The 17329-nt window shown below is 37.7% G+C and overlaps 1 protein-coding gene across 2 annotated transcripts in view; it reads right to left on the reverse strand.

The window, feature by feature from the left end:
* The window catches only part of LOC149267666 (dol-P-Man:Man(7)GlcNAc(2)-PP-Dol alpha-1,6-mannosyltransferase-like), a 542356-nt gene that overhangs the window by 463291 nt on the left and 61736 nt on the right, over positions 1-17329 (reverse strand). For both annotated transcript variants that reach the window (XM_089433813.1, XM_089433817.1), the window contains exons 6-7: positions 15100-15186; positions 4641-4696 (exon numbers count right to left, since the gene is read on the reverse strand). In XM_089433813.1, the coding sequence (XP_089289939.1) occupies positions 4641-4696; positions 15100-15186 (143 nt within the window). The remainder of the gene's footprint in view (positions 1-4640; positions 4697-15099; positions 15187-17329) is intronic.

Below are 17329 nucleotides of genomic sequence, written 5' to 3' on the forward strand. Positions count from 1 at the left end.
CTTCTGAGCAAACCCCTTAGCCACAAACTTGGCTTTGTATTTTTCTACACTGCCATCTACAGCGTATTTGACTTTGTAGAGCCATCTCGACCCTACAACTGACATGCCCTAAGGCCTAGGTACCACTTCCCAGACATCATTGACCATTATGGAATTGTATTCCTCCACCATAGCATCTACCCATACTTGATGTTGAACGGCCTCCTGAAAACTAGAGGGTTCTCCAACCTAAGCTACCAAAGCTTGGTATTTGTCTGCCTGTCTATGCTCCCTTTTCTCATTCCTGGGTACCCCGACAAAATCCTCTGCATCTCATAGTATCTGTCGAAGTTCTCAGCTCGTTCTACCACTGGTAGTGGGTATATCTATCTGCTCCTCCTCTTCCTGAGGCTCCACCTCTGGAATTTTGTCTTTAGGAGAAATACTAGCGCTAGTTTCTGCTGGTCGAAGTGGCTGGACCAACGAATCATCCTTTGACTGCTCTTTGGAAGGCATTTCTCGGGATTTTCTGAAGGCTTTGTCCTCCATGAACTTTACATCCCGTCGAATTACGATCTTCCTATTCCCCAGAAGATAGACTCTATATGCCTTAGCATTCTCGCTATATCCTACAAGATATCCTTTCTCTGCAGTCTAATCTAATTTCTTCCTCTTTTCTTCAAGTACATGGCAGTATGCCAAACTCCCAAATATCCTGAAATGACTCACCTTAGGCTTCTTACCGGTGAAGACACTCTACGGAGTAATCTTACCCAATGCCCTGTGAGGAGTCCTGTTCTAGATATACACTACCGTGTTGCATTCTTTTGCCCATAAAAACTTGGGCATATCCCGATCATACAATATTGCCCTGGCTACTTCAACAATAGTCTGTTTCTTCCTTTATGCTACTCCATTATGCTCTGGATTATAGGGGGTTGTCCACTCCCTTCTGATGCCTTCCCTTGCGCAAAAATCAGTGAAGTCCTTGTTGATGTATTCTCCACCATTGTCTGAGCGCAATATCTTTATCTTCTTTCCTGTCAGATTCTCAACTAGAGCCTTGAACTCTTTGAATCGACCAAAAACCTCATCCTTGGTTTTTAGAAAGTAGATCCAAGTCTTTCTGGAATGGTCATCAATGAAGGTGATGAAATATTCAGCACCACTAAGACCCTTTGTGGACAAGGGTCCACAGAGGTCTGAGTGTATCAATCCCAAAGCACTCTTAGCCCTATTGTTGCTTCTGGAAAATGTTGCCTTGGCGTACTTGCCTAGTGCGCATCCTCTGCATACATCATCTCATTCGGTACTTAATTCTGGAACTCCTGATACTGTTTTCCCAAGAATTCTTAGAGCCCCATGGTGTAAGTGTCCCATCCTCATGTGCCATAGTTCATTCAAATATTTATCCCCACTATTGCCTATCAGTGCCATTGGCGATTCTAGTTGTAGTCTATACAGCCTGTTACTTCTGATTCCAATCTGGGCCTTCTTTTTCCAACTCGGGTGTTTGACATATACTTTCTCCTTAATGAAGAAAATGTCATAGCCCTTGTTTTGAAGTTGGGATACAGAGAGTAAGTTCATCCCCAATCCTGGCACATGCAACACATTGGTTGCTCGAAGCCGATCCCCTACTTTTGTTTGAAAGACTACAGTACCTCTTCCTACGAGGGTACACTTTGTCGTATTTCCCATGGTGATCTGAAAATTCATCCTTTCTTCCTAATAATTCGAAAAACATTCTCGTATTCCCGTCATATGCCAGGAAGCTCCACTATCTATATACCAAACCTCAGAGAAGGCAGAACTTGCTAGGCAAGTGACTTCTTCTTCCAGTCTGGAAGCTAACATAGAATAATCGTGGTCCATGTTCTTCATGCTCTCTTATTTCTCTGGAGATATGCGTGAGTCCCTCTGAGTTGATGTTTCGGCATCATGCTCCTGACTCATAACGGATTCTTCTATCCTGTTGCCCGATCTCTCCTCTAATACCATGTGAAAATTCCTAATACGAAATTCTACTACAGTGACTGATTTATTTAACCTACTTATCTCTCACTAAGTTACTTACGAAAACCCTTTAGTAAACATTAAAATAAATTCTACGGCAGTTATCACATAAAGAGAACAAAACAGTGATATACAAGCACAAGAATCAAAAACATCAACACAATTGTTTTTGGACAATTGTCCCCGGAAAAACCCAATGTGGGAAAACCAGTGTAGCAGATGAGGGTTTTATTAATCTTCAGCAACAATCGCTTTACAAGGAATGATTTTATAGAGAAACTGAGACACTTCTGAGAGAAAACACCTGAGACAAAGTTTCTCCTCCTCCTGGAGAAGTTCTGACACCCTGGAGACCCTTCACCCACCTCTGCGTCACTTCTGCGTCAGCCTGCGTGAGGACTACATCTCCAATGGTGTTGTCTGCCTGCTCTTCCCTCTGTGTTGTCTCTCGAATGCCCTGCGTCACCTCCTCCTCAGTCACTGACTGTTGTTGATGCCCTCCTCTTCCTCCACCCTGCAACTCTCCCTCTGAAATCGAACTCCTTCTTGAGAATTGATTTCCTTCGGGGTATTGAGTATTTGCCCGGCGTGTCTCCAAATGACTCTCAAGTCTTCTCTTATACTTTTCTCGTTGATGAATCAACAGCCGAGATTAAGTCTCTAATCAACAGCTAAGATTAACACAGACTTGATCCTCATCTCTTAGAAGCTTCTCACCCATATCTTTATTAATACCCATTAATATTTTTATTTTCCTAAGTTTAGATTTAGGAACCCATAAGAAATATTAATTATTTTAATAACTCCTCATCCGGGTGGAATTTCTCCAAAAGATTTTGGGTCTTGGAGATCTCATGTGTTCTAGCCCCTCCACAAAATTTCGGAGCTAGAGCACATCCGATGCTACCCAAAATCTGTTAGGATATTTCGACACATAGGAAATAGTTAAGTACAACTTGGTCTAGTATAGAGTTAGGTATAGAGTTAGGTAAAGTGTGTTTCTTTACCTTGTACATTTTGTAACTTACAATCCGACGGTCACGATATGTAGTGATCCGACGGTTCATTCTCTCCTCGGTATTACCGACGCTTGATCCGTGGCTTGACACCCGATTGGTCCATGATTTCTATTTAAAGCGCATGGAGGGTCATTTGTAGGGTAATCCGTGCATGAGAGAAGCAAAGTAAATTTTCATTCTTTTATTAATAAATTGCCTGAAGTGGCCGCGTTGGCTCAGGCCGTGGACTGTTTCCCTCTTTGAGGGTTTTAACCACGTCAAAAATACTGGTGTATTGATCTGCGATCTGGTTGTGAGCGGTGTCCTTTGGTTCAGGACCTATTACATGGGCTTGCAAGAAACAAGGTGCCATTTCTCTTTCATTAGCAGAAGCAGAGTATCGTGGTGCCGTAGAAGCTAGTAAGGAAGCCTTGTGGCTTCGTCAGATCCTGTCAAAGTTTGGCTTTCACGCAGCAGCATCCGACTACACTTTGGTGTGATAATCAAAGTGCCATTCAACTATGCAAAGGTCCAGTCCAACATCAGCGCAGCAAACACATTGAACTGCACATGCACTTCATCAGAAAGCTCATTCACGACCATGTTCTTGAAGTGAAATATTGTTCAACAGATGATCAAGTTGCAAACATCTTCACAAAGGCTCTCACAGAGGCGAAGTTCACTAAACTTCGATTTATGGTTGGAGTTCAGGAAGTTGTCACTAAGGGGGGATAGGCTCTAGTGCCTCCTTCCTTCTCCTATTGTGTCATATTTGTAAATCTTTCAATCCTATCCCAAGTTGTTCTTAAGGGGGGATGTTAGGATATTTCGACACATAGGAAATAGTTAAGTACAACTTGGTCTAGTATAGAGTTAGGTATAGAGTTAGGTAAAGTGTGTTTCTTTATCTTGTACATTTTGTAACTTACAATCCGACGGTCACGATATGTAGTGATCCGACGGTTCATTCTCTCCTCGGTATTACGGATGCTTGATCCGTGGCTTGACACTCGATTGGTCCATGATTTCTATTTAAAGCGCATGGAGGGTCATTTGTAGGGTAATCCGTGCATGAGAGAAGCATATGTAAATTTTCATTCTTTTATTAATAAATTGCCTGAAGTGGCCGCGTTGGCTCAGGTCGTGGACTGTTTCCCTCTTTAAGGGTTTTAACCACGTCAAAAATACCGGTGTATTGATCTGCGATCTGGTTGTGAGCGGTGTCCTTTGGTGTTCTATCTGAGGAACTTACCCTGTAAATTCCTACAACATATATCCCCAAAAGGGTTCTTCATACATGACATAGACTCTTTGAATTTTAATGACCAATCCTAAGGCTGTCAATGGGAGCCAACTAAAATAAAATCACCTGCTCATGAAGCCCATGAAGCAAGGCTTACAATACTAATTTTATTTTTCTTCATTACATCATTTACAAAAGTTACAATTACATGCCATTATGAAGACCAAACCTAATTACACTTTTCAACACTATAAGCCATGGACATGCTAGCAAACAAAAAAATAAAAACAAAATCAATCTAATAATGGAACCCTTTAACAAGTTATCCATGTCATAATCTACATATGTAATCAAATAAAAAAGCACACAATATTTTATTAACAAGTTGAATCTTCCAAATGTACCTGTATTCGAAAAAAATGTAAACCTGACAATACAATGCCCCCTAGTACGAGACGAGCTGCACGTTACAAAATGCAATATTAGTTGTGCTGGGTTAAAACGAAAAAGAATAAAACAGAATATGCTCCCTGTGTAAATTGATTTATAATATTCATGGGCAACAAATAAAATAGAGCACATTTTATGAGGACAATCTACCATTTATTGCCATTTTTGGGAACTAGCAAAGTCCAAATGATCGATACTCACCAATTGCAAAAACTGATAAAAGTAAACATAGAAGGAAACAAAAAATGTTACAGGGGAGACCAACTACAACGGTTAATACCCACGAATGATTAGGGTATGTTGAACAAAATAGGGTATTTAATTTTCCATGTTTGGTATTCATGAATCTTAAACTTACCCTAAGATGCCATTAATCTGAATAAGAGTAGAGATTTATTCTAGCAAGCATTGAACTATGATAGTAGCATAAACAGAGTAAATTAGCTTCACATACAACTCCAGAATATCATTTGATAGTTGCAAGTGATAATAAGAGCTAAAGCAATGACAACCAAGCAACAAAGGGTTTGTAACTTTGTACTAGATGCCTTCCATGAGGTAATTCTTTTCACCCAGATGTCAAAATTGATTGTTGCTTTTATCATGGCGCCTGAAATCATTCAACTACTACCTTTTATCATGGTATGATGTTCATGCATTTTTTGAACAATTAGAAGTAGCAAACTCATGGATGAAAGAATAGTTTGATATCGATTATTTATTACATACATAAGTCTAAAGCTAAATAATAATGAGAAATAAGAAACAAAATAAACATGGAAGTACAATAAATAAATAAATAAATAACGAAAGATCGTATGTTAATTAAAATACATGACATTTTAAAAGGTACCCACTTAGGAATATGTATACGGGGCCCCTACATAGTAAAATCATCATCAATTATTCATTCATCTTATACATTTAAATATGTTTTTATCCTTCTCATATAATTGAATAAAAGATCGTGGCCTTTTACACTCCCTTGCTATTCAAGCCAAGACCCATTAAATAAGAAAAATAAAAAACTATACTTGCTAAAAAATTATCTAACTAGGTAAAAAAAAAGTTACCAGACCCGATAACTTTTTTAACCAAACCTTGTAAATTTATTTTATTATTTTCACCCGACCCAATAAAAACAAAAAGAGAAAAGAAAAAAAAATACTAGACCAGCTAAAAAATTATCTGACTGGGTAAAAAAAATTACCAGACAATAACTTTTTTAACCAAACCTCGTAAGTTTATTTATTTGTTTTCACCCGACCCCATAAAAAATTCATGAGTCAAACCATTATACACTCCAATTGTCAATGGTATGACAACCATTATGGGGGTATACCATGGATACATCCTCTACTTTGGTCTCTTCATTTTCACTTTCACCAGAGCTATAACCATTACGCTTAACGAATTAAAGAATGAAACCATTGATTGTATCCATGAGTCAATACATTCAGATAATCAGGAGGATGAGAAAATTCAAGATGACTACATTCCCCAGCAAAGAAGGTGAAAATGAAAAGACAGATTTCAAATTCAAGGACAAAATTTATGACTTAGATTTCAAATTCAACAAAGGTTGTATATAAGATAAAATAAATGTGTTAATATCCAACAAATGACCACTAAAGTAGCTCAATGGAGACGTTTTAGATACAATGATGTCTACATAAAGCGGAAGCACTAAAGCAACTCCTATATAAAAGTAAGAAATATAAGATGAAGTAACAGTCTCATCTGAAAACCTATAAAGCTAACTCCAAAGAATGGAGAGGCAATCCAAGAAAAAGACGTACAAGATGAGTGGCTCCTTAGCCTATAGCACCAGCAGTAACAGGTAATTCTAATCCACGAGATCCCTCTCTACTAGCATCCAAGGCTGAATAGAGAAAATTCAACATAGATGTCTATCCAAAAGAATAATTTGGCAAGGATCTCAAATGAGTGTTGTGCAACCGCCTAAAAGGACCCATCAATGTGGCTTGGAGGATATCACATAGTGACTGTATAATCTGCTAGGATGAGATCTGGTCTATCGGCACCATAGGGTCCCACAGAGATGGAAGCTGAGACCCTAGATTTGATGCTATTAACTCTCAGATCCAAGGCTCAGTTCTCTATGAAATTTGGACTATCTTGGGATGTGATCTTCCTATAGTTGCTTGAAGTAGGACTTCAGACTTGAGGGCAGCTACCAGAATTTACAATAAAGATTTCAGAGACAGGGCTGATACATATATTTTGTGTTACATATGTCATACACTGTAGTGTTGACAAAGTCTGATTAATTATTGAACTGTTACTATCAGTTTGACAGAGTTTGACTCAGAGCAGTATGCATGTGTTGCTGGATATGACTAGAGGCTATGACAATGACCATGCTAAGTATGATTAAGTAGAAGCAGATCCTGTGAGCAGAAATTGCAAGCAAGTCTGATGAGGGAGCACGAATTCTTAATCAGTAAAGAACATTGAACGCAGTGAAATGACAGAGGCAGTATGGCAGTGTCTTGGATAGAATGCCAAGAATTTGTTGAAGCTAGGGCAGCTATATTGATTATTTGATACAGCCAGGGTTTGAGTAGAAGGGTCATGAAACAACAGTGGCTGTAATCTTTTGGCAATAGCATCAAAAGAGCAGAAGTGATAGCAGAGAGAGGATAAACAACAAGAGTGGCGAAAATTGTACAGTGCAGAAGAGGCAGTTGCATGGCACAGGGAAAGTGGCAGCAGCAGTTGGGTACAGCAGTATAGTGGCAAGTTGATAGAAGCAAGCAGCAGTGGGAACAAGTGTGACAACAGCAGCAGTATGTGCAGCAATAGCATCGGTGGGCATCAGTGGCAGTAGTAGCAGAGTAGAAACTATTTGTAACTGGGCCATTATCCCTGGCACGGGAGCCCAACCTATAGGGAGCATTTGCTTCCTTCCAGTTTGCGGGAAAAACTCTTGGGAGTCTTGTACTTTCTTCCAGTCCTACCTGGTAAATTGTTGTATGTACATTGTACATAATACTGTGATTTGTTAAAGTTGAATGTTTTGCACTGTCTCTTTGTTGCTTTCTGTTCTGTTTTGGTGTGATGATTATCTGAATGCTCTGAACAATTTAATGACTAATTAAGCAATTGTAAAAAGAAAAGGAAATATTGATTCACCCCCCTCTCAGTATTTCCAACGTCCTCTACAATATGATCTTACCTCTGGAAGACTCGCACTTCCTTCCAGAAAATAATTTTGGCCTCCTGCAAATTTACTGAGTAATTCGGCCTCCTCCTAAAGCTCATGGCCTCCCTGGAAAAACTCAGCCTCCTGGAGAAAATACTTATAGCAAGAAACTCCGGAAATTTTTCCTCAAACACTACTGCTGAAACCCTCCTGGTGTCTCTCTGAAAATCACCCACTCGATGTTCAGTATCTCTCCAATGCTTCCCATCGATCTCCTTTATAATCTCTCATTCACGAATGAATGGCCACAATTAGAAGTTCACTTGATCTAATTGATGGCTAAGATCATCTTAGAAACTATCTACAAGCTTCTAGAGGAAAATCGATCTTATCCCAATTAATTATTCATTTTTCCTAAGTTAGACTTGGGAAATAATTAAAAAAATCACTAATTGACATAATTAAGATATTTCCCATAGGAAAAATTACAAGGGCTTGGAGAAAATTAAATCCTTCGTGTTTTTAGACTCAATGACACCTCTCAAGCCTAGAACACCTATCCGAGCTACAAAATCTACCAAATAGTTGTTATATATATATATATATATATATATATATATATTCTGTTTATTAGACTCATTTTCTATTCGATGCATCATATTTGGAGAAGCATCTAACTCCATCACTTCAACAGCATTTTGTTGGCAATCAGCCACCTCTGTGGAAATCTTACTCAATCCCAATTCGCATTCACTATTAGAACTCACCGCATTTTCTGAAGATATGATATTTTGATTAGAGTTTTGTAAATCTATTAGGTCACTAAAATCTTATTGTTTTTCTCTCTCAAATGAAAAGATTTCATTCCTGAACTGTACACTTCTTTGATTGTTTCGAGAATTAACCAATTTTTCCTCGTCTATAGCTTCTACATCTTCAAGTGTTGTGTTTTCAATAATTTCATCCTCTTTGACATTAAGGTCATCTTCTATCATAGGTGTTGAATCCAATGTTTTAAAGAGCTTTAGCGATTTTATAATTATTCCTCTCATTTCCTATAATAATTCTCATTTAGTTTTATGGTATTCCAAAACTACTTGGGAATATGTTTCCATGATTTCGAGACCTAGAACAGTTGAGCGGCCAGAGTGTCGAAGAAATCTGGTCCCATTGTAGTAAACAAACAATGTTCTATTTATATTCAAATTGTGTTGTACACAAATATATATATAGACACACACATACATATGGGAATACAATTGATTGATGATGTTACAAATGAAGGTCCCCATTATAAATACTAGGCGGGGCGCCCTTTCATATGAAGAGATATGTCTCTTTGATAAGACACACCTTTACACCTTTTCATTAATTATTATTTATTATTAGGTTTGTTACATCATTGCATGGTTGATCATTGCATGCTAAATTTTATTTTTCTTAAATGTTGTAGAATATCTCCTAGAGACCTTTCTTCTAATTAATTTCCTCCCTCGTAAAAAGATAGCTAGGGTTTGCAAGTGAAAACTATGATTTCCCCCTTAATCCGTCCACAGATTTGATATATCCTAAAGTTAGCCCTAAAGATTACATCACGCAAGTAGGGAAAGGCACTAGTAATCGTTGTGGTTGTCAAAATTCATAAAATCTTTTATCCTTTCTTCCTTTTTATCTTCCTAAGCCATTTAAGACAAGCCGCTAGGGCTAGTGCATGGGACAGAGTTCAATTAGGCCCCCTAAAGGATGACATTGAAGCCGTTGTAGCTTGTCTCCACCTTGATTGTTTCTTAAATCTCAAAATCCAGCTCTTTTCATGGTAGAATTTGCCCTAATTGGGTTGATGTCATCAACACTAGGCAATTTGTGCCCTACAAAACCCTAATCTCTATTTAGGCTTCAACTTGGGGCTTATTTTGAAGGTTTTCCATTTCCTTTTTGTTGATTTCATCATTCAAGCCTTTTCTGCATGCTTGCATGCCTAAATACTCCTTTGTTCAACAACACCTTGAAACCCTAAGTATCAAGTATCTCTTTAAGGCTTTTGTTTATGGCACGTTGTTCCTATACATAGATGATTATGCCTTCATTCCATTCAAGAAGTGCCTTGCTTAGCATTCCACATATATCACCTTGGACGAATTAACTTAGAATCTCCTTTAGGTGAAGATTGGGAAGCGTCCCGTGGGGTGAAATTCCACTAAAGAGAAGGAGGTGGATTGTTGTGTGAAAATTCTATCACTGCAACAACTGGTTTACTTTACCTACTTATTTTCCAATAAGTTATTTATGGAACTCCTTCAATAAACATTGAAATAAATTATGTTGCAGATATCACACCATAAAACAGAAACAAACACATGCACAAGAATCAACACATCGATACAGATATTTTGGACAACATTCCCCAGAAAAACCCAATGTGGGAAAATCGGTGCAGCAAGGGAGGATTTTATTATTCAACAATTCTTCAATACAACAGGGTGCCAAACTGACTTACCCAACAGAGAGAAAAATTCTCCAGCACTTCTACCAGTCTCAACGTCAGCCTCGTTGACCTCTGCGTAGCTCCCAAACACTCTGCGCCAGCCCCTACCTCTCTGCGTCAACATTGGGCCTCTCTGCATCACCCACGCAGGCCCTCCAGTGACCGCGCAGTCTGTTGTTGCCTTTGTGTCTACCTCTCCAACCTCTGCGTTGGTCTTCTGGTGTTGCCCCCGACTCTCTGTTCCATACTTGCTGCCTCTTGCTGCTCTCCAGACCACTAGTTCGAATTTCTCAGCTAACCCCGCTCCAGAAATCGAACTGACTGGTCTCCCTCAATATATCCTCCAACTGACCCTCAAGCCTCCTCTTATACTTTTCTCGTTGGTCCATCAACGGCCAAGATTAAATCTCTAATCAACGACTAAGATTAGATTTGGCTTGATCCATAACTTTTGGACCTTTCTAACCCAGTTTTATATTAATACCCATTAATATTTTATTTTTCCTAAGTTTAGACTTAGGAACTCCATTAAAGACATTAATTATTTTAGTATCTCCCAAACCGGTTAGAATTTGCTCAAACCATTTATGGGTCTTGGAGATCTCATGTGCTTTAGCCTCTCCAATTTTCATGGTTAGAGCACATCCAATGCTACCCCAAATCAACATGTTGAGGTGGCAGTGGCAATCCACCTCATTGTTGCATCTAGTTTTGGCCCTTGCTTTGTGACATATCTCGTAATGCCTACTAGATTTTGAGGCAAAAATCCGATTTGGAGATTAAGGTTAGGGATTTAGCTCAAAGAGAAATTATAAAAGCAAGTCTATGGAGAGGACAAGACACAAAACAGTAAGTGAGCACAAGACTCAAAAGGAGACTTCAAAGGTTGGGTGGAGAAGGAATTTCATCCAAGTGTGTCGAGTCCAAGGCAGGTGCAAGGGTGCAACAAAGGAGATCCAGATTAGTGAAGTAGATTGAAGGACATACCTAGGGCTTGATTAGCCAAATCAAATCTAGTGTATGTTGTATTTGTAAATTTCTCATAGGGCCATTTTACCAGAAATAGAACCCCTGTAGGTTCTGATATTATAATAATGAAGAACTGTTGATTAGGTAGAATATCTATGCGTGATGTCTAATTGATATTGGTTGTCATTATGCTTCCACTGAATATTTATAAGATCGCAGTGCTCTTATTCAATAGATCTATAATCTACTAGGAATTAAATAGCCTAGATGTTGGGTTCAAAGGAAATTTAACATTGGGCCCCTACTAAAGGATGAGGAAAACGAGGAAATAATAGTAGTGACAAATATCAATCAACCTAAAGATGAACATGAATATAAGGGAAAGATGGAAAGTATCAAGTATGAATTACCATGGACATGCAACATCAATCAATGCCTCCTATTTGTGCCCCTCCTTGACAGTGGAAAGAAAGGCCTCAGGGAAGGTCACGCTAGACTAGGGGTAGTAGATAATCACCAAGGTAAAGCATGGGAACAAGAGTACAATAAAAAGAAATCTATCATCAAAATTAACCTATGGTCCATACTAGAGTGCCCTTAAACATTAAATGAAAGCACTGGAATACAAAAATGGTTCATGTACCTTATAAATGACCCACCTTCATCAAATGAGTAAGCTAGATGAAATAAAGCATTAACCGAAGCATGGACAGAAGGCTTTGAGGCTAACTATCTATGGATCATCATAGGGTTCTTGGCTAGTAAGTTGAACAAATAGAAGAAAAAATAAAATTCTCCTAGGGGTTACCCACTTGGGTGGGTAATAGTGACCACATAGAAAGTTTACGAAATTTTGGTTCACAACTAAGGACAAACCATCTATTTGTGATGTAAGGTTCTACTTATTTTCAACTTGGTAGCAATTTCAAACCATAGGGTAGCCCAAAAGCTACATAAAAATCCACTACCTCTATTACAAATATTGAGTAGACAGCCTAAAATGTACCCATGCACCAGTGAAGAAAAGGGTCGTGCCTGTTGGTTGGCTATGATCATCTAGAATCAAAATATTGCACCCACTACATCTTCAATGGTAAAATCTAAACCTACACCCATTATAAAACCCTAGAGGTTGAATTAAACTGCTACAATATTCTATATTTGAAAAATATGTTCATTGAAAACATGAAAAAAATTAATATAAAGAGTGAATAAATCCCATTACAATGCAATATGTCGATGTTTAAATTACATCCATCGAAAGTTGCAAGTTTGGAATGATAATGAGATGGTGCTAATCAAGAGATAATATTGTGTGTGCACATGACTTAAATAAATAACAAAATGGAAAAAAGTAATATCAATATCATTCACAACACACAAAATTTATTGTGAAGGATCTTATTCAAAATTCACTTGATATTAAATGTACATATGATCAAGCTCATGGGGCATAAAATAGTCAGTGAATAGGGGCATTCGAAAGCTATTCCTCACATGAAGGTCACCGGTACAACACCCCGAGGGCAATCCCACCATTCTATCTATGCACAAAAAAAATGTACATATTGTTATCACTTAGATTGAAGGCTAGCCCCTTCAATCTAGAGAGGGCTCTCTCTGACAACCTAATCACTAAGCTTAGCAACTGGTTGTGTCTTCACATAATGGCTAGATCTTCAATAGGGTTTTTCGATTTTGAGTGTGGTATTTGGGATGAAGCAAGTAATTTATTGGGCAATGGAGTCAACCAATCAGGTTTCAGATGTAGACACCAAGATCTTGACTATATGAATCAAGAGGGACAGAGGCAAGGTAGATGCCAGACTGTAGACCTGTCAAACAATTTATGAATGGTAGTAGAAAAAGAAAACAATCCACTATAGCAGGGTATGAAACATGAATCTTGCAAGCTTTAGGAGAAATAGTGCAGATGCTTAAACCATATGAACCAAATCATTTACCAATGAATTTTGTCACATAATCTCAATCAAACATCAAAATATAGAAGCTAAATGATATCACATAGAAAAGGAAACTATCACAATAGAAGAACTAACTGAGCATACCATTAGAGGAATCTTTGTATCATGAACATAATCTCTTAGTTCTCTTGGTATTTAAAAATCAACAAATTGATCACACACAGCAAAAATAACTATTTTTGTTTCCAAAATCCAACCCTTCTTCCTTCTTTTTCATTCATTATATAGGAAAAATACATAAATCTGAGATCCACAATGTTTGGAAAAGTATTAATTACAATAACCATCAAGATCCAAAAGAAATGGATCTGAAAAACCTCTTCACCCATCTTTAGCTTGATCCCCAAGTCGAATTTGATGAGGTGGCCTTTGACTTGGCATTTTTATAGGAAATAGAATTTCAAAAAATCTAGCAAATTTCTGAAAAATAGGCTTCAAAGAGGCATTTGGATCTCCCAAACCGTGATCGCTGTGTAAAAACTGAAAGGGGTTTTTTTAATCAGCTCATTGCCCACAAAAACCTCTTTCAGATTTGGAAAATTTATCCTCATCTTCTCGAAATCAACTGTGTAAATATTTAAGTCCTGAAAAATAGGCTGCAAATATTCCTTCATATCCTTCAAACCATGCTAGCTGGGTAAAAATTGAGAGAGACTTCTTTAAATTGGTACGTTACCAACAAAAACCTCTTTTGGTTTTTAAAAATTCATCTCCATATGTTCAGAAATGGCATTTGAAAATAATTACTAAAACATGAAAATAACAGAATTACAAAATTTGGAAAAATGGGCCTCAAAGATTCCTTTGTAATTTCCAAACCATGATGTCTGGGTAAAATCTGCAGGACGTTTTTGTAAATCATCCCATTCCCAACAAAAACCTCTTTTGGTTTTTTAAAATTCATCACCACCTATTTGAAATCTTTGTTTGAACATAGTAACTAAAACAGGAAAAATGTTGGACACTGTCATTTTAGGGCAAACTGTCGTTTTAGGGTTTAATTTAAAAGCTCTCTTAGGCTTGAGAACTCTGCCAAATGCCATATCAAGGTTTCATAAGGGTAAAGCTTCTTGAAAAATGGTTCGGGGACTTGAAAAACAGTCTTGAAACTCATATTTTTAAACTTGCTATGGGCGCTACGAAATATTTTCATAGTGCCACCTGTAGACTTCCGATAGGTTGATTTTTCTGCAAAAACTTAGGGAACACTTAAGATTAAGTGAAATAACTGTTTAGAAATGTTCCTAAGCTTATGTTACATATCCACAAAAATTTCATAGGCCATTACAAAACCCCTTGTACAATGAACTAATAATCATAACCTTTGGATCTTTAGGAAAGATACAAACTTGGTGTTAACACACATGATCAAGGGAAATGGACGGTGGGCACAATATACAATGAGAATGTCTCTAATTGTGATAGTAATGAAAATCAAGAAAGGGGGGCTCTCTATACATATATAAGGTTGTAAACACAATGATTGGAGAACAACTGTAAATTAATTAGGACCTAACAACTTACTTTACAATAAAGTGCATCATTACGTTATAATACTAAGACTATGTAAGAACATGTGCATCGACCACATGTTATTAAACACAAAATAATTATCAAACAATATAAGACCACGTGACTAACTTGGGGTTTACTAACACATTTCCAATATGATAAAAATAGATCAAGAATGTAAACAAGATCATTGAAATACTTCTACAATGAGTCAGTTTATTTCTAATGGCAATTTAGTTGTAATTAGTTTAATCATACACTCAAACCATAACTCAAATAGATAATACAGAACTCACCAATTAAAAGTGCATACAACTTTGGTAGTTTTATAAGATTGATAGCTGCTACAAATGGCGATGATAGTAGAGATACAATAAGAGCACCTGCATAACACATACAGAATGAAAAATAAATTGACCAATTTAGTTAAAAGAAATATAGAGGCTTGAATTTCATTTTTTGAACAATTCTTAATCTACCAAATCAACTTGGAGGACTAACAAGAAACAAATTTTGGAAACTAAGACAGAAAAATTATAACATTTACCGGTATTTTTTTTAACTGGCAACAATGAAATAGCTTAGAAAATAGCAATATTTAGGAAAAACCCACAAACTGATATAACTCAAATTTATTTTTAGAGCTGGGATTATAATATATGATCGAAATGAACAATATCCAAATAACCAAAAAAAATCACTGGCAACAACGAAATAACTCAGAAAATAACGGTATTTAGGAAAACCCACAAACTGATATAACTCAGATTTATTTTCAGAGCAGGGATTACAATCTATGATCGAAATGAACAATACCCAGATAACCAAAATGCTTAAAAACACTGTTCAAGCATACCCATTAAATCTGGAAAAGCACAAGTCTAATTCTGAATTGAAATCTACAAAAATCATTGTAGCAACGTTACTGTAGCGAGCTCTAGAATCCTTTTGTTGCCACAAATATCCTCAAAACTGCTCGAGACTATAGATATCAAACCAACAATGAAGCCCAATTGTGATCTCTGTGTGAAATCACCAAGATATTCTGCAGATTATATCTCTCAATAGCATGGAGAATGTCACCTACAAGGGTTTAGTCCTCACAAACCAAGAAGTAATATCCTCCAGAAAATGGCAATATCAAATATCAAAACCAGCCTATGAAATGAACTCCACAAATTTGCTTTTATAACTCTCCCAAGAAGTTCAACTCTCTTCATCAATCCATGTAGGACTAAATAAAATCACTTTTAGTCCCACAATTAAAGGCCTTGTTACCCACCAAAAAGTGGGTGACCCCTAGGAGAAACTTTTCTCCTATTCATCTCTTCCAGCGAACAACTAGTAGCCCTTGAGAGTGACTTTGTAGCTGATGTGACGTGCCATTCATATCTCAACCATATGCATCAGTCATATGTTTCCTCGGCCATTTGTCAAGAGCACATGTTGGAAGGTGGGCCTCTGATCAAAAAGCACTTATTCATTATGCAATCGGATGCTTATGCTTGTTTGTATTTGGGCATTTTAACATGGATTATGGGGTGACTTGGAAGAAAAAAGGGTCTTGGCTGTAGTCTTGTTCCCTCACCTTAAATGGGGGGTTAGTTTTCAATCCTAATCTAGTGGGACCACCCCTAATGGCCCACTATGGCTTTAGGAAGGGACACTACTTGGGAAGCCATGATTGAGATAGCATGTCCCATATATCCCTTCCATATGTACCACTTCCCATCTTATATTATGGGCCCTTATTCCACCTCCCCATTGGTTCATTGGGATTTGGCACTCAACCTCATACCTTGGTAGGCCTTAGAAATGCACCCTGGGAGGTTGATGCAACTAAAAGAAAATAAAAGAGCTTATCATGGCCACAGGAAAAACAAAAGAAAAATCAAAATGAAAAGATGGTCGGGACTTACAAATTAGCACATGGGCAAAAACCAAGCATGAGCTCTACCTCTATCATATGGCCATCACCTAATTCTTGGGCCAATGTGTCCTATGTCATAAAAGAAAAGGAACCCTTGCATGCCCCAACCCCTGATGGGCAATGAAATGCCCCATTCTAAAGGGGGTAATAATTGTCGTGCATCATACAAAGCAAGCTCTCATTCCTCAAGCTTCGAGCAGTATTACAAGGAAAAATCAAGAAAAAGTAAAAGGCAATATAGAGGGGTGGGAAAATAAAAGTCGAAGTAACTCATGCATCCACGATCGCTCCCTCCTCACATCTATACACCCAGGATGAGGCATTCCATCATAGCAAGTCTCTTTAACCATGGCACTAGGCCATGGAGTTCTTCCCCCCTTCGTCCCATTATTATTCATATGGCACCTATTGATTGAAGGGTGGACTAAGGACATGTCATTTACCTTTGGGGGTTGGGAATACGTAATAGGATCATCTATTAACCACTCCTGCCTAGGGAGGTAACACCATTACGAGACTAAAACCCCAATTTTGGAAGAGAATCCACATATGAAGTGTTATTATGCCCATCCCTTTCTAGCTTGGTGCAATTAGAT

Source organism: Pinus tabuliformis, chromosome 6 (assembly GCF_031772625.1).
Source record: "Pinus tabuliformis cultivar Carrire ecotype Pingquan chromosome 6, CPIR1, whole genome shotgun sequence".
Lineage (NCBI taxonomy): Eukaryota > Viridiplantae > Streptophyta > Pinopsida > Pinales > Pinaceae > Pinus > Pinus tabuliformis.